General features: G+C 42.8%; 1 protein-coding gene across 1 annotated transcript in view; it reads left to right on the top strand.

Annotated features, from left to right (window-relative positions):
* The first annotated feature begins 401 nt into the window (after window positions 1-401).
* The window catches only part of LOC124772937, a 191,599-nt gene continuing 167,268 nt past the window's right edge, over window positions 402-24,732 (top strand). Inside the window, exon 1 of the mRNA XM_047249364.1 lies at window positions 402-646. Coding sequence (XP_047105320.1) covers window positions 491-646 — 156 coding nt within the window. The 5' untranslated portion in view covers window positions 402-490. The remainder of the gene's footprint in view (window positions 647-24,732) is intronic.

Consider the following 24,732-nt stretch of genomic DNA (forward strand, 5'->3'; position numbering starts at 1 on the left):
AACCCCCTTTTTATTCACCATTTCGTCCCACATTTTCAATCTTTCCTTTTCTTCTCTTCTCTTTGTCTTTTTTATTAGCCACTACATCTCTTCTCTTTTTCTTTTTTATTAACCACTACATATCGTACGCCCTCGCTCCAAAGGGCACCGTGGACAAGTTTGCGATTGTAGCCAGTGGCATGGTCCGCCATTTCACGATCAGGAACTGCAAGCTACCACTTCTGCAAGCAGCAGCGTGGGGAGACGAGCACGGAAGTCGCCGGCTACGGCCGCACAACGCCGCGTCAGGTGTCGCACCGCCTGCGTCAGCGGCCGTGTGAGCGGAAGCGCACTCCTCAGCTTTCCGCCCGGCGTCGCCGTCTCTCCGGCCGGTCATGAGTCGGCCGCAGCCGAAGCGTGGCCCCCGCGTCGCCGCCGCTGCGCGCTCGTCACGTAGCGCCGGTGCCGCCCCGAGCTCATGGTGCGCGCCTAGCACAGCAGTCCGCGCACGATGGTGGCCGCCAGCAAGCCGATGCTGGAGCTGCTGGCCAGCCGCGACTGCCGCCACATCGTCCACCCGTGGACGCCCAGCTGCTGGAGGGCGTCGCTGCGCGTCTTCACCATCTTCCTGTTCGGCTCATCGCGCCTCATGCTGCCCGCCTACGCCGTGAGTACACGTGGCACATGTATTGAACGTACCGAAACCACCAGTCTGCGGCGAGCCCTAAGTTCTCAAAACGGCAGTCGTAGGCCACCCATAGAAATCAATTATGCCCTGGCGAATTATAGTGGGAATATTGAAAGTACCAATGCTACCCATCTGCTTTGATCCATGACGTCCCGAAAACAGCACGTGGAAACCACCCATTTAAATCAAACACGCGTAGAATACTCGCCGTAATTAGAATGTCGAGGGACATGAAAGGCAAGCAGTGGTTGGGAAGGGAGTGACACAGGGTTGTAGCCTCTCCCCGTTGCTATTCAATCTGTATATAGAGCAAGCAGTAAAGGAAACGAAAGAAAAGTTTGAAGTAGGTATTAAAATCCATGGAGAACAAATAAAAACTTTGAGGTTCGCCGATGACATTGTAATTCTGGCAGAGACAGCAAAGGACTTGGAAGAGCAGTTGAACGGAATGGACAGTGTCTTGAAAGGAGGGTACAAGAGGAACATCAACAAAAGCAAAACGAGGATAATGGAATGTAGTCGAATTAAGTCGGGTGATGCTGAGGGAATTAGATTAGGAAATGAGACACTTAAAGTAGTAAAGGAGTTTTGCTATTTGGGGAGCAAAATAATTGATGATGGTCGAAGTAGAGAGGACATAAAATGTAGACTGGCAACGGCAAGGAAAGCGTTTCTGAAGAAGAGAAATTTGTCAACATCGAGTATTGATTTAAGTGTCAGGAAGTCGTTTCTGAAAGTATTTGTATGGAGTGTAGCCATGTATGGAAGTGAAACGTGGACGATAAATAGTTCAGACAAGAAGAGAATATAAGCTTTCGAAATGTGGTGCTACAGAAGAATGCTGAAGATTAGATGGGTAGATCATATAACTAATGAGGAGGTATTGAATAGAATTGGGGAGAAGAGGAGTTTGTGGCACAACTTGACTAGAAGAAGGGATCGGTTGGTAGGACATGTTCTGAGGCATCGAGGGATCACCAATTTAGTACTGGAGGGCAGCGTGGAGGGTAAAAATCGTAGAGGGAGACCAAGAGATGAAGGATGTAGGCTGCAGTAGGTACTGGGAGATGAAGCGGCTTGCACAGGATAGAGTAGCATGGAGAGCTGCATCAAACCAGTCTCAGGACTGAAGACCACAACAACAACAACAACAACAACAACAACAATTAGAACTGCAGTTACGCTCATGTCGTCACATTTGTTGGTGACTTCAAATCACCACCAAGCTGTCACATTCCAACCTAATCTACATTGGAAATACTGAATCTACCAATGCCCCCATTCTGCATTAATCTATGACGTCCTTAAATGATGGACATACGCCACCCACTCTGTTGTATGGCTCATATACTACAACCCTTTTCTAATTGAAATTCGCATTGAGGCGGTTAGCCAACAACAAATGAAAAAAAAAGAAAGATTTTCCTCTCTGTTTTTGCTACAAGCCGATGTGCAATGGCCTGCTCAACCTTTCGATTATTTTAATAAAGACTTTATTTACTTGAGATTTTTCAGTGAATATTCATATTCGTAGCTAGGCTCACCATATGTTTGAAATCGGTACGTTTTGAAATTGCGTACACACACGATAACAAAATGATATTCTCTGGAAATTAATTTAAACTGAAAGGCAGGCGGACTTCTTTTACAAAATATGGCAGGTACTATTTCGTACGTACTAATAATGTGAAATTGGAGCAAAATAGTGCTGACTAATGACTTATTATGAATTATGAATTGATGCCGTTTATGAAAATTATTGCACTGAGGGAGGGTAACTTTAGATCAGTAACGCGACACATATTTAAAAAGAAATATTATTTCAACAATGTTAATCACTTACACAAAGGATGACACGCGAGACAATACAAGAGTCTAATCAGCTTTACAGTCAGAGTCGGAGAGACGTCAACACTGATAATGTTATCCGTTTTATAGACCAAAATCAAAACTCATTTTCGTGGTTTAGATACATGTACTATGCTTGTCCGTTATCGCTTTGGGTTTATTACATTGATTACTATCCTATGACATTTATATTACATAATATATATGTTAATACGAAAAAAGGGACGCTAGACCATCGAAATCCAATACGCGTAAAATACGCACCATAACCAGAATTACAGATATTCTCATGACACTAGATTGGTTAGATTCGCTAAATCACCAAGTCAGCTGTCAACTTAATCTTGAGCGAAAGTATCGAACCTACGGATACAACACGTCTATACTAACCCACGACGAATATAAACCACTCATCGATATTCAATATGCATAAAATGCGTGCAATAACAGGGGTTACTGTTTTTAAAACTTTCCATCGTGATGAAAGGCGGGACGCAGTTGAGTGCTGAGTAGAAACCTCTACATACGTACCGTATATGTATAAAAGGAAGTGTCTTACCTGACTCATCATCGCCCAGACCAAGCGGCTAGGGACAGAAACTTGAAACCTGGGGACGGTTTCGATCTTCCACTGTAGGTTTCGTATCGTTTAAGAAGGGATTTTTCGAAATTTCACTCCTAAGAGGGCGAAATAAGGGATGAAAGGTTGGTTATAGCTATATCACTATGCAGGCAATTTTGAAGCTGTAACTACGAAAATTGATATTTGGTATCTCGGTCAGAACTAAAACAATGTGTGTTCCAGCATTTTTTTTAAATTCAGCTTCTAACAGGGTGAGTAGTGGGTGAAAGTTTTTTGAAAATAAATAATTACTAAAGAACTACTAAAGCATTTTTAAAGCTACATCTATGAAAATTGCTATGACTTCTCACTTGGAAATAAAAAACTTTTTTCTGTGTTCCTGGAAATTGAAGCCTTGGGGAGTGGGTTAGGGGATGAAAAGTTCTATGAAAGTATTTCATTATGCAAGCATTTTTGAAGCTAAATCTATGAAAATTTGTATTTGGCTCCTCCGTTAGAAATTAAAAGAAATTACGCATGATTCGAAATTCCACCACTAACAGGGTGAAATAGGAGGTTAAAGATTCTTTGGGAACATGAAATAGGCGATGAAAATTTTTATGAAAATATTTCGTTATGTTAAATCATTTACAAAGCTAAATCTATGAAAATTAGTATTTGACTTCTCGACTAAAAATAAAGAAATATGTGTAAGGGATGAAAGTTATGTATGGAAACATCATCATTAGAGATCAAAAGGCAGGATTAACAAAAACCTCCGACTCTAGCTACCAGAATCGTTTTTTGATCAGAAATACGTTTAGAAGAGACCATGCTTTTATGGCAATAATTAGCGTGAAAAGTTTTTGTTTTGGAAATTTGTGGGAAGTTCCTATGGGGCCAAACTGATAAGGTCATCGGCCCCTAGGCTTCCACACTACTTAATCTAACTTAAACTAACTTACGCTAAGGACGACACACATACATCCATGTCCGAGGGAGGACTAGAACCTCCGACGGGGGCAGCAGCGCGGACCGTGGCAAGGCGCCATAGACCGCACGGCTACCCCGCCCGGCGCCAAAAGTTTAGAAGGTGTTGTAGTTTATGAGCTAAAGTGGCTTAATGTATGTTTATACAATTATTTTTGTTGTAACTGCTACGTAGACAAATCATTACGGTGACAATATATAGATACCACTGTGTGTAGATACACTATGTGATCAAAAGTATTCGAACACACCCAAAGACATACGTTTTTCATATTAAGTGCATTGTGCTGCCCCCTGCAGCCAGGTACTCCATATCAGCGACCTCAGCAGTCATTAGAAGTTGTGAGAGAGCAGAATGCTCACGGACTTTGAACGTGGTCAGGTCATTGGTTGTCACTTGTGTCATACGTCTGTGCGTGACATTTCCACACTCCTAAACATCCCTAGGGCCACTGTTTCTCATGTGATAGTGAAGTGGAAACGTGAAGGGAGACGTACAGCACAAAAGCATATAGGCCGACCTCATCTGTTGACTGACAGAGACAGCCGACAGTTGTAGAGGGTCGTAACGTTTAATAGGCAGACATCTATCCAGACCATCAGACAGAAATTCCAAACTGCATCAAGATCCACTGCAGGTACTATGAAAGTTAGGCGAGAGGTGGGAAAACTTGGATTTCATGGTCGAGGCTCTGCCTCGTGATGACTGGGTGTTGTGTGATGTCCTTAGGTTAGTTAGGTTTAAGTAGTTCTAAGTTCTAGGGGACTGATGACCATAGATGTTAAGTCACATAGTGCTCAGAGCCATTTGAACCATCATGGTCGAGGCGGTGGTGTTACGGTGTGGTCGTGTTTTTCATGAGGGGGCTTGCACCCCTCGTTGTTTTGCGTGTCAGTATGACAGCACAGGCATATACTGATGTTTTAAGCACCTTCTTGCTTCCCACTGTTGAGGAAGAATTCTGGATTGGCGATTGTATTCATAATGCACGGCCTGTGGCGGAGTGGTTACACGACAATAACATCCATGTAATGGACCTCTCTTCAGCGCAGCACTCCTTGAAGAATGGGCTGCCATTCCCCAAGAAACCTTCGAGCAACTGATTGAACGTATGCCTGCCAGAGTGAAAGCTGTCATCAAGGCTAAGGGTGGGCCAACACCATAATGAATTCCAACATTACCGATGGAGGGCGCCACGAACTTGTAAGTCATTTTCAGCCAGGTGCCCGGATGCGTCACATAGTGTACCACATCTAAAAGCGATTCCGTGTACAATAATATCCGTTTGAAATGAGAGATTTTGGCACTTGGTGTAGGACTGGTGGTAACAACCATAGAAACACTTATCCGATTTGTCTCTTTTTTTTAACTCTCTATATTAAAACCTGTTGGAACGCTTCAGGTATCTAAGGACTGGCAGTCACTAACATTTTTCTTAAATTCTGATACACTGTCTGCAGCTTAGATACACTTTCGGCACGATGTGAAGATTTTCACGAGAGCAATAGGCATAACAGTGTACAAATTCGATTCAAGAAAAAACAAAAAATATCTGCAGACTATGCAGTCTACGCGAGTGAAGCAACGGGTGTTAAGCTAGCTATAAAAAAATTTGCCTCTGGCTTCCGGGATGGTTTTCAATTCTTTTTTAGTGTCGGTTTCGGGACTGCCGCCCTGTCTTCAGATTCACCTGTTCCATTTAAAAAAATATTTTACAAAATTACATTACAGCAGTGTATATGCAAAATGACAGCAATACTCACAGAAGACGTGTCACTATTAGTCGTGAGATCAGATGATGTTCTTACTCTCGGTCAAACTGTACGTGAAATCTCAGTTACTGATAGTCATGCGCAAAATATTAATACAACATATGGACCTGGATTTGAACCCTGGTCTCCTACTAATGTCAGGCACAAATTTTCAATTTTCTCAATTGATTTCAGTCAACGCCCCTTCGCAGTCAATGCCTGAAATAGCTTCGTGTTTTAATTAATACAATAATACTTTCTGCCTTACGTATGTTAAGTGTCGTCATATAATGTTGGCATACAGTTTAGATCTGAACTGAGAAAGTTTGCATTGGAAAGGTTTATATCACACTATCATTATCAACGATTTATGGCGTTAAGAACGAAGTGTGATGACCTTGTGATGACAGCGATGACTTTGTTTTTAAAGCTGTACGTGGGTAATGATAGTCGAGAATGATATTACACGCTCACTATAAAATGTCTGTAATTCAAATGTAAACTGTTTACTGGCGTTGTATGGTGACACTTAACATGCAGAAGTTAGCAAATATCACTATATTAGTGCTTTTCACATGTGTATGAATAATTTCACGTACAGCTTTACCGAGCATAAGAACATTAATCTGATCTCACGATCATATAGTCTACGAGTAATACTGTTAATACATATACGTTCTCCTGTGATGTAAAAAAAAAAAAAAAGAAATGATAATGTGAGTAGCTGCATCTGAAGACCCCGGTAGTTCCGAAATCGATAACCCAATAATTTATTGATAATTAGAGATAAACCCGGCATTGTCTGTGTATTCAACCAGCCAGTTTTCTATTGCAAACGAAACATTAACGGTACGCCTGCAGTAGACTCGATGTGAGATGATACGGGACAGTTTCTGTAGGCTGGATGCAGCTGCTTCCCATATCTACAACGCGATTTTTTAAACGTCTGTGTGACAATCCCTGTTCGAATCTCTATAGCCGGCATTTGTTTTCGCTTACAAACGTTTGCGCTTCGCAGTTGAATCCTGTCAACACTACTGCCACGTGCCAAGGATTTCCTTAATTTGAGTCGACTGTAGGAGTGCCTTAGCAGTGAAGAATAAACGTGTTAAAACTTCATACATTATGCAATATTTTTTCAAGTATCTCAGCGTTTATGACGTCACATCTCTTGAATTGTGTGTCTTGCAATAATACACTGAAGCGCCAAAGAAGCTGGTGTAGGCACTCGTATTCAAATACAGAGATACGTAAACGTCTGGCGCAATTGTTAGATTGGTTACTGTTGCTACAATAGTAGGTTATCAAGATTTAATTGAGTTTGAACGTGGTGTTATAGTCGGCGCATGAGTGGTGCGACACATCACCTTCAAGGTAGTGGTGAAGCCGGGATTTTCTCGTGCGACCATTTCACAAGTGTGGTGTGAATATCAGGAATCCGGTAAAACATCAAATCTCCGACATCGCTGCGGCCGGAAAAAGATCCTGCAAGGACGGGACAAACGAAGACTGAACGGATTCGTTCACCGTCACAGAGATACACCTTTCCGAAATTTGCTGCAGATTTCAATGCGGGCCATCAACAAGTGTCAGCCTGCGAGCCATTCAACGAGAAATCATCGATATGAGCTTTCGAATCCGAAGGCCCACGCGTGTACCCTTGATGACTGCACGACACAAGACATTACGTCTCGCCTGGGCCCGTCAACGCCGACATTGGACTGTTGATGATTGGAAACGTGTTGCCTGGTCGGACGAGCCTCGTTTCAAATTGTATCGAGCGGCTGGACTTGTACGGCTATGGAGACAATCTCATGAATCCATGGACCCCCATGTCAGCAGGGGACTGTTCAAGCTAGTAGAGGCTCTGTAATGGTGTGCGGCGTGTACAGATGGATTGATATGGGAGCCTTGATACGTCTAGATATGACTCTGATAGATGACAAGTACGTAAGCATCCGGTCTGATCACCTGCATCCATCCATGTCCATTGTGCTTTCCGGCGGACTTGGACAATTCCAGCAGGACAATGTGACACCCCACATGTCAAGAATTGCTACAGAGTGGCTCCAGGAACACTCCTCTGAGTTTAAACACTTCCACTGGCCATCAAACTCCATTATTGAACATATCTGGGATGCCTTGCAACGTGATGTTCAGAAGAGACCTCCAGTCCCTTGTACTCTTGCGGATTTATGGACAGCCCTGCAGGATTCATGGTATCTCCCCTCGAGCACTACTTCAGACATTCGTCGAGTCCACGCCATGTCACGTAGCGGCACTTCTGCGTGCTCGCTGGGGCCCCACACGATATTAGGCAGGTATACATTTGTGTAGGTACATTCAGCTGCATATATGGAGACTGTCTGCGAAATATGTTGCGAATAGAGTTAGTAACAAAACGGTAATTTAAACGTTATGCATTATTGGGCAGTTTTTCACGCATCTTAGTGTTTATGACGTCTTGTTTCCTGATCTATCTGTCATACAATGAAGTAATTTACATTCGCCGCGTGGAATGACCGTTTGGTTTGAGGTGCCATGTCACGGATTGCACGGCCCCTCCTACCGGAGGTACGAGTCCTCCCTCGGGCATGGGTGTGAGTGTGTTGTTCTTAGCATAAGTTAGCTTAAGTTAGTTTAAATAGAGTGTAAGTCTAGCAAACGTAGACCTCAGCATTTTTTTTTTTTTTTTTTTTGAGTATGTACATTCAACGGTATATGTGACTACTTTCTGCAAAGTGTGATGCGAATGAAGTTAGAAGCAAAGAAGTAATAAATGTGAACGCCATAGACAATGTGGCAGTTTTCCACGCATCTCATTGTTCCTGACGTCATATCTTCTGCACTATGATAGGTAGATGGTTATTAGCCCCACATCGATTGTTGCCTATGTGTACGAATTTTGTTGAAAACGGTGTAGTGCTTTAGGAGAAGATGTGGAAAACACACACACACACACACACACACACACAAACACAAACACACACGTACCTAGACCCAGTTTTATAATATGTGTAGATTATTTATAGCTCAGACAGTTATTCTCGCGGCATCATACTCTGACTTTGCCGATTCATACGAAAGTGTCAGCTTCCAGCCTTAGCTACAGATCAATCTTCAACCGCAGCCTATAGTCCTAAAATTAATATAGGAACAAAATATGTTTGGAGTGTTACGTTTTATCTCTGTTTTCGAACGTATAACATCACACGCCACAACATTATTACGTCCCGCTCAAAATTAAGGTGCAGTATCGGTAGGTTCAAGCCGCCCCACGGAACATTATGCCCAACCGCGCACTCCTTTCTTCCTCACTTCATCCCGTTTCCACCACAGTCTTGTTCACTGAAATTGAGGCACTCGCTTCTGTGGACGTGTGCCCTCACAAGCGACGTCAGCCGGCAGACTGCGAAACTGAGGAAAACATAAACTAGTTTGGTCGGATTCGTTCGCCGTTTGTGCCCAATAGGAGGCCAGTGATTAGATTAGATTAGTTTGTCGTACCATAGATCCGTGCTGAGGAGATCTTCGTGGATGTGGAACATGTCAATATATATTTTTTAAGCTGAAATAACAATACTAATAGTATGAATATATACATCATTTGTTTCTATTAAAAAATTCGTCAATGGAGTAGATGGAGTTGGCCACTAGTAAGTCTTTCAGGCTCCTTTTAAACTGATCTTTATTTGTAACTAAATTTTTTATGTTTGCTGGCAAATTATTGAAGATGAGTGTTCCTGAGTAGTGGACCCATTTTGAACTAAAGTAAGTGCCTCTGTAGGATCTGGCTTCTCACTTCTGTCACAATGGATTCGCTCTACGATATACGAGCAGGGAGTGACGGAACATCAAGTTAAAACTGTGTTTCGAAACCGTACTCGAACCTAAACCCTTGACATTTCCATACATTATTAGTATAATGACAGAGATGGACGAGCATAGTACACGTCTTGCGGAGTGTTCAGTCGCCTGAAACGGAAGAGTACTCATAATCCACACATATTACAAAACTGGGTATATGTAAGTTCCACATCTCATCCTAAACCACTGGACCGGTTTCAACCAAACGTGGTACACACATCACTTAATGTAAGGCAACAACCGCTGCGTCTGTAATAACCACGTATCTCCAAAGAGTTGAGGGTGGCGGTGGCGGTGAAAAACAAGTGCAGTACGACGAGCGAGTGCCCAGCTTTTATTCATCCAGTACCTAAAAATGAGAGCGCTTTGTGACTTGCAACAAGCTTTACATACAATTTCAAACCTTTACGAAACTTTTTCTCGCTAACAGCCCCCACAAAATGATGCAAGGCGAAAAGTTTATCGCTTATGGACACACAGTCAACACGCATTTAGAAAACATCGTTCTTGTGAAACACAACTAGCTCTTTACTCGTATGAAGTGTTGAGTGCTGCCGGCCGGAGTGGCCGAGCGGTTAAAGGCGCTACAGTCTGGAACCGCACGACCGCTACGGTCGCAGGTTCGAATCCTGCCTCGGGCATGGATGTGTGTGATGTCCTTAGGTTAGTTAGGTTTAAGTAGTTCTAAGTTCTAGGGAACTGATGACCTCAGATGTTAAGTCCCATAGTGCTCAGAGCCATTTGAACCATAGCCGCGGGTAAAAAGCTCCTCCTAAGCCCCAATCAAACTTGTTGCACGTATTACTAACTGTCTGGAAAGAAATCCAGTGGAGGCAAGAACCACCAGTCTGTTACTTGGGTGGGGGTGATGACTTGTGATGGAGAGAGCAGGTGCGGAGGAGGATAAGCGTAGATAGGGGGAAGCAGGAGACACAAATAGGAGGGAGAAGAACGTGGACAGGGTGAGGAGGAGGAAGGCAAGGAGGATGAGACGGGAAAGGATAAACATAGAGATAAAGGGGAAGAAGAGATAGAGTGAGGAAATGAGAAGATGGATAGAGGGAAAAGGAGGTAATAATCTAACAGAAGACTGGAAAAAATACGTCCCCGGGCGACGCTAATACTGAACTAGTAATTACACACATCAAAAAAAGTTTTTCGTCACCTCGGTTCCGAGAGTTACGGAACCTGCACAGAAACTTGGAATAGAGATCAACATAAACATTATTTACGCCCATTTTATTGCTCATGAAAATCCACACATTGCATGTTGTACCACCATAGAGCGAGAGCTTCAGAGGTGGTGGTCCAGTTTGCTGTACACACTGGTACCTCTAATACCCAGTAGCACATCCTCTTGCATTGATGCATGCCTGTATTCGTCGTGGCATACTATCCACCATTTCATCAAGGCACTGTTGGTCCAGATTGTCCCACTCCTCAACAACGATTCGGCGTAGATCCCTCAGAGTGGTTGGTGGGTCACGTCGTTCATAAACAGCTATTTTCAATCTATCCCAGGCATATTCGATAGGGTTCATGTCTGGAGAACATACTCGCCACTGTAGTCGAGTGATGTCGTTATCCTGAAGGAAGTCTTTCACAAGATGCTGCCGATATGGTTGCACTATCGGTCGGAGGATGGCATTCACGTATCGTACAGCCGTTACGGCACCTTCCATGACCACCAGTGGCCTACGTCGGCCCACATAATGCCACCCCAAAACAGCAGGAACCTCCATCTTGCTGCACTCGCTGGACAGTGTGTCTAAGGCCCCAACGATTGTCTGGTTGAAGGCATATGCGACATTCATCGGCGAAGAGAACGTGATGTCAATCCTGAGCGGTCCATATGGCATATGGCCACACGGCAGCGACACGCTGCAGCAGTTCGTCGAACATTTAAATGATGTACATCCAAACATAAAATTTACATTGGAGGTAATGAAGGAAGGGAAGTTACCTTTTTTAGATGTGTTGGTGGAGCGAAAGCCGGATGGACGACTGGGCCACTCTGTGTACAGGAAGCCAACCCATACAGACTTAAATCAGCTTCCATCATCCGTCTCAGAAGAGAGCTATGCTGAATAGTACACAGAGGCAGGACTATTTCCGACAAGGACCACCTCGGTCCCGAGATTAACCATTTGACTACTGTTTTCAAGAGGAATGGTTATTCTGCCGGTGAAATTAAATCAGTATTGTCCAAGAAAGTAAGACACGATGCCGGCCATATACAAGAAGAGGACCAACAAATAGCGCGGCTTCCTTTTTGCGGTGCTACAACAAGCAAGATCGGCAGAGTCCTAAAGAGGCAAGGAATAAAACCAGTTTTCCGACCACCTAGTAAAATTAAGGAAATGTTGATACCAGTCAAAGATAGTCTCGGCTTAAGAGTGCCGGGAATTTATACTATTCCTTGCGAATGCGGCAAGAATTGCGTGGGCCAGTCTGTAAGAACCGTTGCCGATCGCTGCATAGAGCACCAGCGCCACCTGAAATACAGGTATTTGGAAAAATCAGCGGTGGCTGAACATAGCCTGCTTAACAAGCATAAGATTTTATTTGAAGAAACCAGAGTAATAGCCCACGCATCGAATTACTGGGACTCTGTGATCCGGGAAGCAATCGAAATTAGACTTAGCGATAATAACTTTAACAGAGACAACGGCTATGCACTTAGCAACACTTGGATAAAGAAAAATCGCAGAGAAAAACTTCCCGCACATGACCTCCTGATTCAAGGGATGGCGCTACAAGCAACGCGGGATAGAAACTACATCTATGGAAGTAGAGGGCACCACTTCACTACGCGCCATATCGCTGTTGCTATGACGTATTCCAGCCAATCAGAAGCCGTCCTTTGCATATGAAAGTGGGAACCTCGCTAGTTCACGACAGTCAGTTTTAGCCCTGACGACGACCATGGAGGTAGTGGACGAAAGCTTGGAGTTTTATCCTGAATTGACGCGGCATGTACACCGAGAGATTTTTATTCATATGGCATATTGTTGGGCCCATCTGTACCGCGCTGTATGGTGTCGTGGTTGCAAAGATGCATGGACGTCGGGAGTGAAGTTGCGCATCATGTAACCTATTGCGCACAGTTTGAGCCGTAACACGACGTCCTGTGGTTCAAATGGCTCTAGGCACTATGGGACAACATCTGAGGTCATCAGTCCCCTAGACTTAGAACTACTTAAATCTAACTAAGCTAAGGACATCACACACACCCATGCCCGAGGCAGGATTCGAACCTGCGGGCGTAGCAGCTGCGCGGTTCCGGACTGAAGCGTCGAGAACCGCTCGGGCACAACGGCCGGCTGTGGTTGCAAGAAAAGCATTATTCAACATGGTGGTGTTGCGATAAGTGTTCCTCCGAGCCATAATCCGTAGGTAGCGGTCATCCACTGTAGTAGTAGCCCTTGGGCGGCCTGAGCGAGGAATGTCATCGACAGTTCCTGTCTCTCTGTATCTCCTCCATGTCGGAACAACATCGCTTTGGTTCACTCCGAGACGCCTGGACACTCCCCTTATTGAGAGCCCTTCCTGGCACAACGTACAATGCGGGCGCAATCGAACCGCGGTATTGACCGTCTAGGCATAGTTGAACTACAGACAATACGAGCCGTTTACCTTCTTCCTGAGGAATGACTAGTTCTGATCCGTCTAATATGCGCTGCTAGTGCATGGTAGTTTACATCTTTTGGGGGCTTTAGCAGCAGCTCTGAACAGTCAAAGGGACTGTGTCTGTGATACAATATCCACAGTCAACGTCTATATTCTGGTGTTCTGGCCGGCCGCGGTGGTCTAGAGGTTCTAGGCGCTCAGTCAGGAACCGCGCGACTGCTACGGTCGCAGGTTCGAATCCTGCCTCGGGCATGGATGTGTGTGATGTCCTTAGGTTAGTTAGGTTTAAATAGTTCTAGGGGACTTATGACCACAGATGTTGAATCCCATAGTGCTCAGTGCCATTTGAACCATCTGGTGTTCTGGGAACCGGGATGATGCAAAACTGTTTTGATGTGTGTGTATGAAGCAGAGACCTGAGTTAAAGGCTAATTCCAATAAACTTGATCTTCCACGAAGTTTCAACCAAATGGACAATGATACGTAAAAAAAAAAAAAAAAAAAAAAAAAAAGAAATAAAAAAAAAGAAAAACATTATCTCCGACGGGCCTCTCTCTTTGAAAAATGTATTCTGATACATTAATCTATTTTTCTGCACTGCTGTTGAAACCATAAGCGTAGTGACAACTGCTTAAAAAGGGTAGTAACTGAATACTTAGTCAGTGCCTGGCAGAAAATGATAACAATGAGATATAAGGGAACTCTTCCTTTACATTCTACAATATTATTTCTGTTTCCGGCATCAAGTGGCAACTTAACATTACAACACAGATCAAAGTACTTTCGGATTACACAGATTTTAAAGATATACCTACATTGCTCTTACAAAGAAAGAGAATTACATTTTAAAAATTGCAAAGGAAATAATGGCATTTAAAAACACGAACAATAATGTTGACTTTAGTATTGCTTCTCTCACATACACTTAAAATGAAACTTAAATTAACAGAGAGGAAAAAAGAAATTATGTCTTTTCCCTTAACATTACGTTAGCAATCTAAGTCACAAGTTTATTGATCTCAAATATTTCCAGGAGGGCCATCTTTCAGCTACCGTTACCAGCATGTTGGTGTTCATAGTGGCGTTGTACACACTGTTACTGAAAAAAAAAACTTGACATCGGTAAAGATATGAAACAGTCTTAAATGAACAGACACAACTGATTTTTTCCGTTGTTAAATTAAGTTCAGTTAGGCATATATGAGAGAACCAGATTATGATACTGACATCAACTGTTTAACTGTAATGATGTCCTATGACATTTTTAAAGTAATACTTTCCTTTGTAAGAACTCTGTATTGGTGTCACTAACACTGTACAAATCGTCATAGAATAGGAATATGTATGAAGTGAGCATTCAGACGCACAGAACGGAACGTTTTCCGTCAACGTACATAGAGTCTAAAAATCTCTTGACTGTGGTGCGGTGTAATAATTGCCCAGAAACTTTCTGCGGGTTTTGAACTTAATTACGTCGTTAGAGCACACAGATCCGGCTCAAAAGTGTCATGCATAACGCACACACGTTTCCAAGGCATTCGACGTCTGGAATGAACTTATCATACAGCTTTAAAGGGATAAAAACATTGTTGTGATGTCAAGCTGAGATGTCGCAAATTGTTTTACTGCAGGAAAGGAAGGGGCAGCCGCCACCAGTTTTTAGTTTTTGTACTGCTCTTTACCGTATTGCCGAATGTGTGATTTAATGACTTGTACTGAGAAACGGAATCCTAGAACACCGAAGTTGTAAGTCCCAAAAACAGCGAACCTGGAGTTATTGCATGCAGAAAATTTGCGGTTTATTACAAATTGAAATATTTTTTAGAACGAAATTCTTTTGTTTTCACGTTCCAGTGAAAAATGTTAAATCTCCGTCCTGTTGTCGGGGACCAAATTATTAATTGTATAATGTCATTCTCAGTGACCTATTCACGACTTCTACTATTTCCTATTGCGACTGTATTAAAATAAATCCATTGGTTTGGAGATTTGTGTAATCCAGAGGTAATGACTCAGACTGCGCACAAATCTTATCGAAAAATGAAAATAGCCAAAATGTGTATAAATGCGAGACTCACTTCAAAAGTATTACACGCTTTACAAATGTGTTCGTTACGATGGTGTGATCAAGTAGAAACTAATATCAATTCTGAGTGAGACTTTAAGCGCGACGGCCATATATGTGTTTGCTGGTTCGCGTGACTGCGTCGTGAGTAATGCAGTTGTAAAGTGGAAGCGGAAACCGAGTCAGGTCGCATTACACGTAGTGACCAGCGTTCCTTCATTAAACTGGAATCCCTATACGGAAAGAACCCACATAAATTTACAATGCTTTGAGAGAGTTGTGTGGGAATGGTGTAGTTCCTTGTATCACAGTATCAAGATCGTCTGCTCGTCTCCGTGAAGGTCGAGTAAGTACTGAGGACAACACAGGAGTGGAAGGCCATCAACTGCAACAGACTACGCCTCTCAGGTTATAGTTAATAACGTTTTGAGAGAGGATCGACGAAAAACATGTGAGAAAATTGCATATGAGGCCAGACTGTCTGTCACTTCAGTTTACAGAATCATAAATGAAAAGTTAAAGATGAGTTGCTGTGAGATGGGTTCAGCATGATCTGAAAGAAGAGCAGAAAGCAGATCGCAAAACAATCGCAGAAGAATAGCTTCAATGCTGTCGAACGTAAGGAGAGTTTCTGAAAGGATTGGTGCTCTTGATGAAACCCAGATACGAGATTGTCAGACGGAAAGGAAGTCTCAGTCGGCATAATGGAAAAGTCTGACTCTCGACGCTCGAAAAAAATTTCTCCGACATGAATCAAAGATGAAACTGCTGACGATCGTTGCACATTACACGAATGGAATCATAGCTACAAACAGTGCCGCAGGGGACCTCTGTAACAGGTGCTTACTGCAAGCTGTTTCTGCAATATGTTTCGTGCCCGAATATTCATCAAAGAAGGCCTTACTTGCTTGGAGCCTGTATCCTCATTTTGCACGATAATGCGAGACCGTATACTGCCCTATTAGTGAGAAGAACGCTCAACAATAATAGATGGGAAATAGTTCCCAGCTCGCCGTACAGTCCTGATATGAGCTCACAAGACTTTGATTTATTTTCCAAATTGAGGAAACGACCCTATGGGAAACGTTTTTATACGATTGATGAAACGTCCAGTGAGGTGATCCGAGTAATCAGATAGCTCAACAATGAAGTTCACCCATTCGGAATACAGAAGTTACCAGAACGTTGGGAAGCTGTCGTAAGCAATAATATAGATTATATTGAAGGCCTATAAAGCTGTTTTGTAAAGCAAATTATATTCTGCACTTCTGTCTTACAATGCGCAGAACGTTTGAAATGAGCCTCGTACAACGCCAGCGCGCTCACTCTCTACCGAATTTGTCGCAAATACACTTATGAACCAAAACACTACGACCACTGCCCAGCGCGAGGTTGTATGATGTCTGCTGACGCAGTGGGCACGTGATGCGATAAGAGAAGTATATGAGTGGAACAGAGACGAGTGGGGAATCATTCTAGCAACGATAAGTGGCGCAAATGTCGAAATCCGCCGACTTGCGACTTTGGCAAAAGCCAGATTGTTGTGGCGCAGTGCTTGGGAGCGAGCATTACGGAAGCGGCGAAGCTGGTAGGCTGTTCGCGTGCTACTGACGTGAGCATCTCTAGAACGTGGATGAAGAATGCTGAAAGCATTAATAAGCGACAAGAGGTTGGACGTCCATAATCAACAAACAACATGGCGTTCGGGGGCTTGCCTATCTCTAAAGCAGGACAGGCGGCGATAGCTCCCAGATCTGACGACAGAGTACAGTGCTGGCGGACGCACGAGTGTTTTGGAGCACACCGTTCAGAGCACAGCGTTGAACATGGTGTTCCCCAGTAGAGGACCCCTACATGTTTCCACGTTGACCCACAACGTCGTCAGTTATGATTACAGTGGGCACCGAATTATCGGGATTGGGCCACAGACCAGTGGACTCGTATCGCCTGGTGGCATGAATCCCATTCATTGTTAAATCAGGTCGATGGTCGTGTCCAGACATGCCGTTATCCAGGAGAAGAGCTGCTCGGAACATGCAATGTGTCACGGACGCAGACCGATGAGAGCATTATTATGTTATGAGGGACATTCACCTGCCGGCCGGAGTGGCCGTGCGGTTCTAGGCGCTACAGCCTGGAACCGAGCGACCGCTACGGTCGCAGGTTCAAATCCTGCCTCGGGCATGGATGTGGGTGATGTCCTTAGGTTATTTGGTTTAATTAGTTCTAAGTTCTAGGCGACTGATGGCCTCAGAAGTTAAGTCTCATAGTGCTCAGAGCCATTTGAACCATTTTTGACATTCACCTGGGCTTCCACGGGACCTGCGGCAGTAACAGAAGGCACCATGACAGCTGTGGACTACGTGAACATTATTATGGGCCACTTGCAACCTCTTATGCTTGATGTCTTCGCTAACAGCGATTTTAATTGTCCGTATCAAAGGCCAGAATCGTGCTGCAGTAGTTTGAGGAGCCTGATAGTGAACTCACGTTGATGTCTTGGCCGTCAAAATCAGTTTATCTGAATCCGATGAAACCCAACCGGGACACCGTCGGGCAACTGCTCCGTGCCTACAAACTAATCGCCTGTAATTTATGGGAATGTTCAACCTGGGCGTAGGCATTCTGAGTGTCATCATCTGTTTGTGTGTTTGATTATTTCTAATGTCGTCCATCATTCTCTTCCTACTTCTTCCTCTCATTCCCTCCATTATTCTTTGCTGCAGACAGTTGCTACAGCCAAGATCCTTTTTTCTCGTTCTGATCACTTCCAGTAATCTTCCTTCCACTATTTATTTCATTACTTCTTCATTCATAAGTTTGTCAGTCCATTTCACTTCATGCATTCTTTTCCGTAGCCAGATTTTAAAACTTACTAAATATCTATCGTCTCTCTTATTAATTGTCGACGTTTCACGGCTTTATGACATTACACTCTGTACGCAACATTTAGCAAATTTTTTCTCAGCCCCATTGGAATTCGTCTAGCTGTTAGTGACTGCTTCACCTTTTCAAATATTCTCTTTCCCATATGTATGCTCCTCCTTATTTCTCCTGAACAGTTTCGCTTCCATGTCATTAATCTTACCAGACACAGAAAGGGTATTACTTGTTCTATCATTTTTCCATCTAAGATCTTATTCTTATTTTCTTCGTTTTTGTCTTTGCTATATTTATTTTCGTTCCATACTCCTCGTCCATTCTTGAAATTCTCCTCAATAGTTGAACAGTGGAAGTAGAAAACCATCTGAGTACCAAATCCACATTTGTTAGGAGAATCAAAAAACAATGCACCTGTTTTTGTACGTTACTTATTTGTACCCAAAAACTGAGAAAGTATTTCTATATCAGAGAATTATGCTGCCAACCTCATAGCTGCAAAATATAATGAGCAAACTGGAAAATAAATAATTTATTAATAATGTTCTAAGTGTCATGCCTGAAATCCGGCTGGTTGTAGGTACCAGTAACAATGTTTTTGTTCCAAGTGCCATTAAAACAGAGCCACTACGTTTTGTCATAATACAAGTATAGAAATATACTGAGGTAACAAATGTCATGGGTTACCTCCTAATATCGTGTCGATTATCCTTTTGCCCGGCGTAGTGCAGAAACTCAACATGATGTGGACTCAAGTCGTTGGAAGTCCCCTGTAGAAATACTGAGCCAAGCTACCACCATAGCCGTCAATAATTGCGAAAGTGCTGCCGGTACAGGATTTTATGCACGAACTGACCTCTCCATTATGTTCCATAAATGATCGATTGTGTTTATATCGGGCGATCTGGGTGGTAAAATCATTCGCGCGAACTGTCCGGAATGTTCTTCAAACCAATCGCGAACATTTTTGGCCCGATGACATGGCGCTTTGTTATCCATAAAAATTTCATCGTTGTTTGGGAACATGAAATCAATGAACGGCTCCAAATGATCTACAAGTAGCCGAACATAGCCATTTCCAGTCAATGATCGATTTAGTTGGACCAGAGGATCCAGTCCATTCATTGCATGTAGACACAGCCCACACCATTATGGAGCCACCACCACGTAGCAGAGTGCCTTGTTGACAACGTGGGTCCAAGGCTTCGTGCGGTCTGCACCACACTCGAACCCTATTATCAGCTCTTAGCAAATGAAATCTGAACTCACCTGACCAGACCACGGTTTACCAGTTATCTAGGGTCCAGTCGATATGGTCATGAGCTCAGAAGAAGAGCTGAAGGCGACGTGCTGTTGGCAACGCCACTCGCGTCGGTCGTCTGCTGCCATAGTCCATTAATGTCAAAATTCAATGCACTGTCCTAACGGATACGATCGTCGTACGCTGCACGTTGATTCCTGCGGTTATTTCAAGCAGTGTTGCCTGTCTGACAAGTCAGCGTCTGCGCAAACGCCGCTGCTCTCGGTCGTTTTGTGAAGGCCATCTGCCACTGCGTTGTTCGTGGTGAGAGGTAATGCCTGAAATTTGGTATTCTCCGAACACTCTTGACACTGTGGATCTCTTAATATTGAATTACCTAACGATTTCCGAAATGGAATGTCCCACCGACTACCACCATTCCGTGTTCAAAGTCTGTTAATTCCCGTCGTGCGGTATGGTCACGTCGGAAACCTTTCCACATGAATCACCTGAGTACAAATGACAGCTTCGCCAGTGCATTGAGCTTTTGTACCTTGTGTACGCGATACTACCGCCATTGTATATGTGCATACCGTTATACGAGGGTGAGTCAAATGAAAACCTTAAATATGTAATAACAAGTAAGTTGGTAAGCGTGCTACAAACAGTGTGCAGATTGGCCTACAGGTGGCAGCATAGTGCAGATGCACACATACCGTCGCACACAGAACACGAATATAGCCGTCGCAGTACAGTATAAAGATGGCCGCCCAACTTGCGACTTGCACCAGGGAAGAACAGCGTCCTGTTATTCGGTTAAGCAGCAAATCCCGGTTCGAGACCCAGTCCGGCACAAATTTTCATTGTCGTCATTCCCTTGTACAGCTGATGGCTGTTTGTATTCGGAACTGCGAATAATTTTGTGTGTTTTACTTTTCACCTGTTGTAGTTCTAATTCGGGCGAGACAAAGTGTTTTGCATACAGCCGGACTAGAGCGCTACTACGTTAGTTTAAGTGGCACACCTCATTTGTTTTAACCTCATTTTTGTAGTATATGCCTTTCTTCTACACTTCGTACTTTTTTTTAATGTTTTGGCTTGAAAAACTGTAAGTATTTCATCTGTCTGTCTTTATTTAGCTATTATTTCCTTAACGTACAATGTACTTTATCCAACTGTTTTGTCATTCTGTAAATTCTGTGGACATACCAGATATTTTCCTTGACCCTACCTGCGTAGCAGACTAGTCATAAGGAATTGCCTTATCACTGTTTTCTTATTTCCTTTTGCGTACAATTTTGTTTAACAATTCACATGAGTGCGATAGTGAATTGACAATAGTAACTTACGTGTTAAATGTTTCGTCTGCCTGTACTTCCCGAGTCAATTTGCGACAACAATAAAGGAGTTTATTACTGGTTTGCAGAATTTAATTTTCATTCTGAACACAACCTTTACTAGATAAATACCTGTTAATTTTATAGAGAAAAGTTACACCCAGAGGCATTTTCAAACAGTCTCTTTCTGGGCATTGTGGTGATGTGTCGTTTTACGTGATTTTCGAATATTAACTTTAATAATGCCTCCAGACTTCACTCTTCGGTCTAAAAGACTATCGTGCAATATCACTGGCATCCAGGTGATGGGGAATCTTAGAACATATTAAGAATTCAAAAGTAAGTAGTTATCTCCACCAGAATAACGTGATCCCTGTCGAACAGCATGGATTACGTAAACATTTCTCATGCGAAATCCAACTCCCATTTTTTTTCACACAACTTCGTACAAGCCGTGGATCAAGTGAATCAGGTGACTGTAGCGCTATTGAGTTCCGAAAAATATTTCACTCATTACCATAACACCGCCTATTAACGAATGTACAATTACGTGGGGAATAAAAAGGAACTGTGACTAATTTGATGAATTCTAGATATGGAGGACGCAGGATATCTTGAATGGATAGTCATTGACAGATACATTATTGGAAATCAATATAATGGCATAATTCCCGCGAAAGGAGTAGTACAATGTCTGTAGCGTACTTTATCGAATTTTTTATGAAAGTAGTAGATGTCTATAAGACTTGAGCAATCATAACGGAATTACATAGTTTCTTTCATAACGGAAATAACAAAATAAGGCTTTTACATTTCCTGGGCGGAAATTGGTATAGAGGCACTCACTGTCCTGTTGTGTTATTGCGTTGTTAGTACTTTCTCCAACCTTCTTCCTTCCTAATTACCTCAAAAATTCTGTTCTGCGTTGTTTTTGTTAGGGTTTGTATTTCTTGCACTGAAATTGTCGTCCATTCTTCTCGTATCGCATTTTTCGGCTCATATATAGCTTAAACTGCATTCCATTGCGGTAAACAAACCTTGAAAGTATTCCCCAACGGTTTTCCACGGGGTTCACATCCGGGCTATGAGCAAGGCAGGGCAAGACATCTATGTCTTTAGATCCAAACCACCTTTGGTTGTAGCAGAAACAAGCACAGATGCATTGTCTTGTTGAAAAATTAGACTTTCGTTACCTAGGTCCTCATACAAGCCAATCACTTCTGTCTCTAGCATCTCAAAATGGTTCAAATGGCTCTGAACCCTATGGGACTCAACTTCTGAGGTCATTAGTCCTCTAGAACTTAGAACTAGTTAAACCTAACTAACCTAAGGACATCACACACATCCATGCCCGAGGCAGGATTCGAACCTGCGACCGTAACGGTCTCGCGGTTCCAGACTGCAGCGCCTAGAACCGCACGGCCACTTCGGCCGGCTCTAGCATCTCAGTGTACACGTTAGAATTCGTTGTAGTGTTCAGCTAAGCAACGCGTGAATTACCTTTAGTGCAAAAGGCTGCCCAAATCTAACTCTTCCACCACCGCAAATTCTGCTCATTCTTACCCACTGTTGTGTTCTCAGATCATGCCAATTGAAATTCTATAAGACAGTAGCAGTTTCAATGTTTGTTTGTCGGTTATAAGTAAACGTCAAGAAAGTAGCATACAAGCAACGGAGATGAGGTTTCTAATAGCAGTAAATGGATGCACAAAGCCGACAGATTAAGAAATTCGGAAATTAGGGAATTTAACATCCTCAACAAAATACAAGAAAACAGAAGAAATTGGAACGAACATCCCGAAAAAAATGAGTGAAAAAAGGTTACTTGTCCATAAAAGAAGATTTAAGCCAGTTGGGAGAAGATGTCAAGGGATACCGAGGAAGCGATGGGTACCCTAACAGACAAAACAAAAAAAACAAAGGTCTGATGTTTTGAGTGAAGATGATGTCTAAGAGGGGCAGTAAGAAAGGTCGCAGGTGCGTTTGACGCGACTTGGCGCAGAGAAACTGAAAAACCGATCTGGTCAACACGTGAAGATGTAAATTGTCCCACAAAAACCTGCTCACAAAGTTTCAAAAACCAGTATTAATATACATAGATATCTAGGAATACTAAATCCTCGTGCGTATTACTCGTTAGTTAGTCAGTCACAAATTCCATAGATAATTTCTACGATTCTTTCATCGAAATGATGTAGAACGAGTCAGTTTACAGGATATGTGTACATAATTACTGTTAACACTAATGAACACATAATGTTTTTCTGCTCATACAACTACACTTAAAATCAAGTTTTTTACTAGTTGCTGACAGATGTAGGTAGGTAGTCATCAAGGGAGTAGATGCAGTTGTTGAGGAGAAATGGTTTTAAATTAGATTTAAAACTTGTTTCGCTACCTGTCAGACATTTTATGTTATTGGACAAATGATCAAAAATTTTTATTGCTGCCTATTGCAGTCCTCTCTGAGGCAGTACTCTCTCATAGGGACTGCGAGGACCAAACTAGGCTGATCGCAGTGCGCACAGAAGCGTTTAAGTCGCCGCTCTTCCCGTGATTCTTATGCGAATGGAATAGGAAGGCACCTCACATTGGTTTTCAGTGTGTGTGGGTGTGTCCATTTAGATTTGAGAGACACCAGGTTCTGCCTCTACCATTCGGGAACTGTTATTTACAGTATGAGCGTAACATGAGGCGGAAATAAAAAATGTACACTACAGCGTGTACTACGTAGAAACACAATATTTGCATGGGTTATTAACAGACTGCAGTAAAGGCAGTAATTCGAGTCGCAAGCCGTGAACGCAGTACACAATGAGCGGGAAAAACTTGACGCCATAACTGTTTGCCTTTCTGAAGAAGTACGATGTTGTTTCTAGCATAGTACTGCAGACACGCAGAGGAAAACCAAGAACACAATTTGCACAATTAACTGAATTTCTGCGAATCTGTATTGTGCCTCAGTAGGAGGCAGGTTGGACACCCTGCAGAAATGTTTAATATTTTAGACGTGAAACGTTGCCATTAATCGGATATTTGTTTTTCGGAAACTGAAAAATATCGCACCTGCGAAATCAGCTAAGAGGAATGTTTTAAAGGACCTTAATGTTTTCACTTCCCAATAATTACTTCACTTATACGCTATCACGGACTGGGGTATTGTTTATAATATTTTGGCTTAAATGGCTCTGACCACTATGGGACTTAACATCTGAGGTCATCAGTCCCCTAGAACTACTTAAACCTAACTAACCTAAGGACATCACACACATCCATGCTCGAGGCAGGATTCGAACCTGCGACCGTAGCGGTCGCGCGGTTCCAGACTGAAACGCCTAGAACCGCTCGGCCACACTGGCCGGCTATAATATTTTAAAAATGGATTAATAACAGTCTTGAGCGCAATAAAATATTTATTTGCAATGGTTAACGGTTTCGCTCAGAATGTGACCATCGTCAGACCAATTATACTGAAACACAAATACAGAATGGGTTTAAACAACTACGTTGATCTCCTCAGCAGCTGATGTTTGTGGAGTCACAACACCTACGCAACGTAGGTATAATTTCTTCTTTTAATTTTTGTTGCACATCGTGTATTATGTATGTTACTACTATTATGAGACTTTTTTTTAAATCCATTCGCTGTTTATATTTCAGTATAAATGGCCTGAAGATGGTCACAATCTGACCGATACGGTACCCATCGCAAATGAATATTTCATTGCGGTCAACATTGTTTTTAATGTATTTTTAAAGTATTTTCGCCAGACCTGCGTTTTTCTCCGCGAGACATGTTTTTAAAAATTGTCTGTTAGACTATTGAAGGCAACAAAATGAAAAATTCTGCCTTTCTTTCTCCAGGTCTTTATCCCGCGTCGTCGGACTGACGGC

This window comes from Schistocerca piceifrons, chromosome 1 (genome assembly GCF_021461385.2).
Source record: "Schistocerca piceifrons isolate TAMUIC-IGC-003096 chromosome 1, iqSchPice1.1, whole genome shotgun sequence".
Lineage (NCBI taxonomy): Eukaryota > Metazoa > Arthropoda > Insecta > Orthoptera > Acrididae > Schistocerca > Schistocerca piceifrons.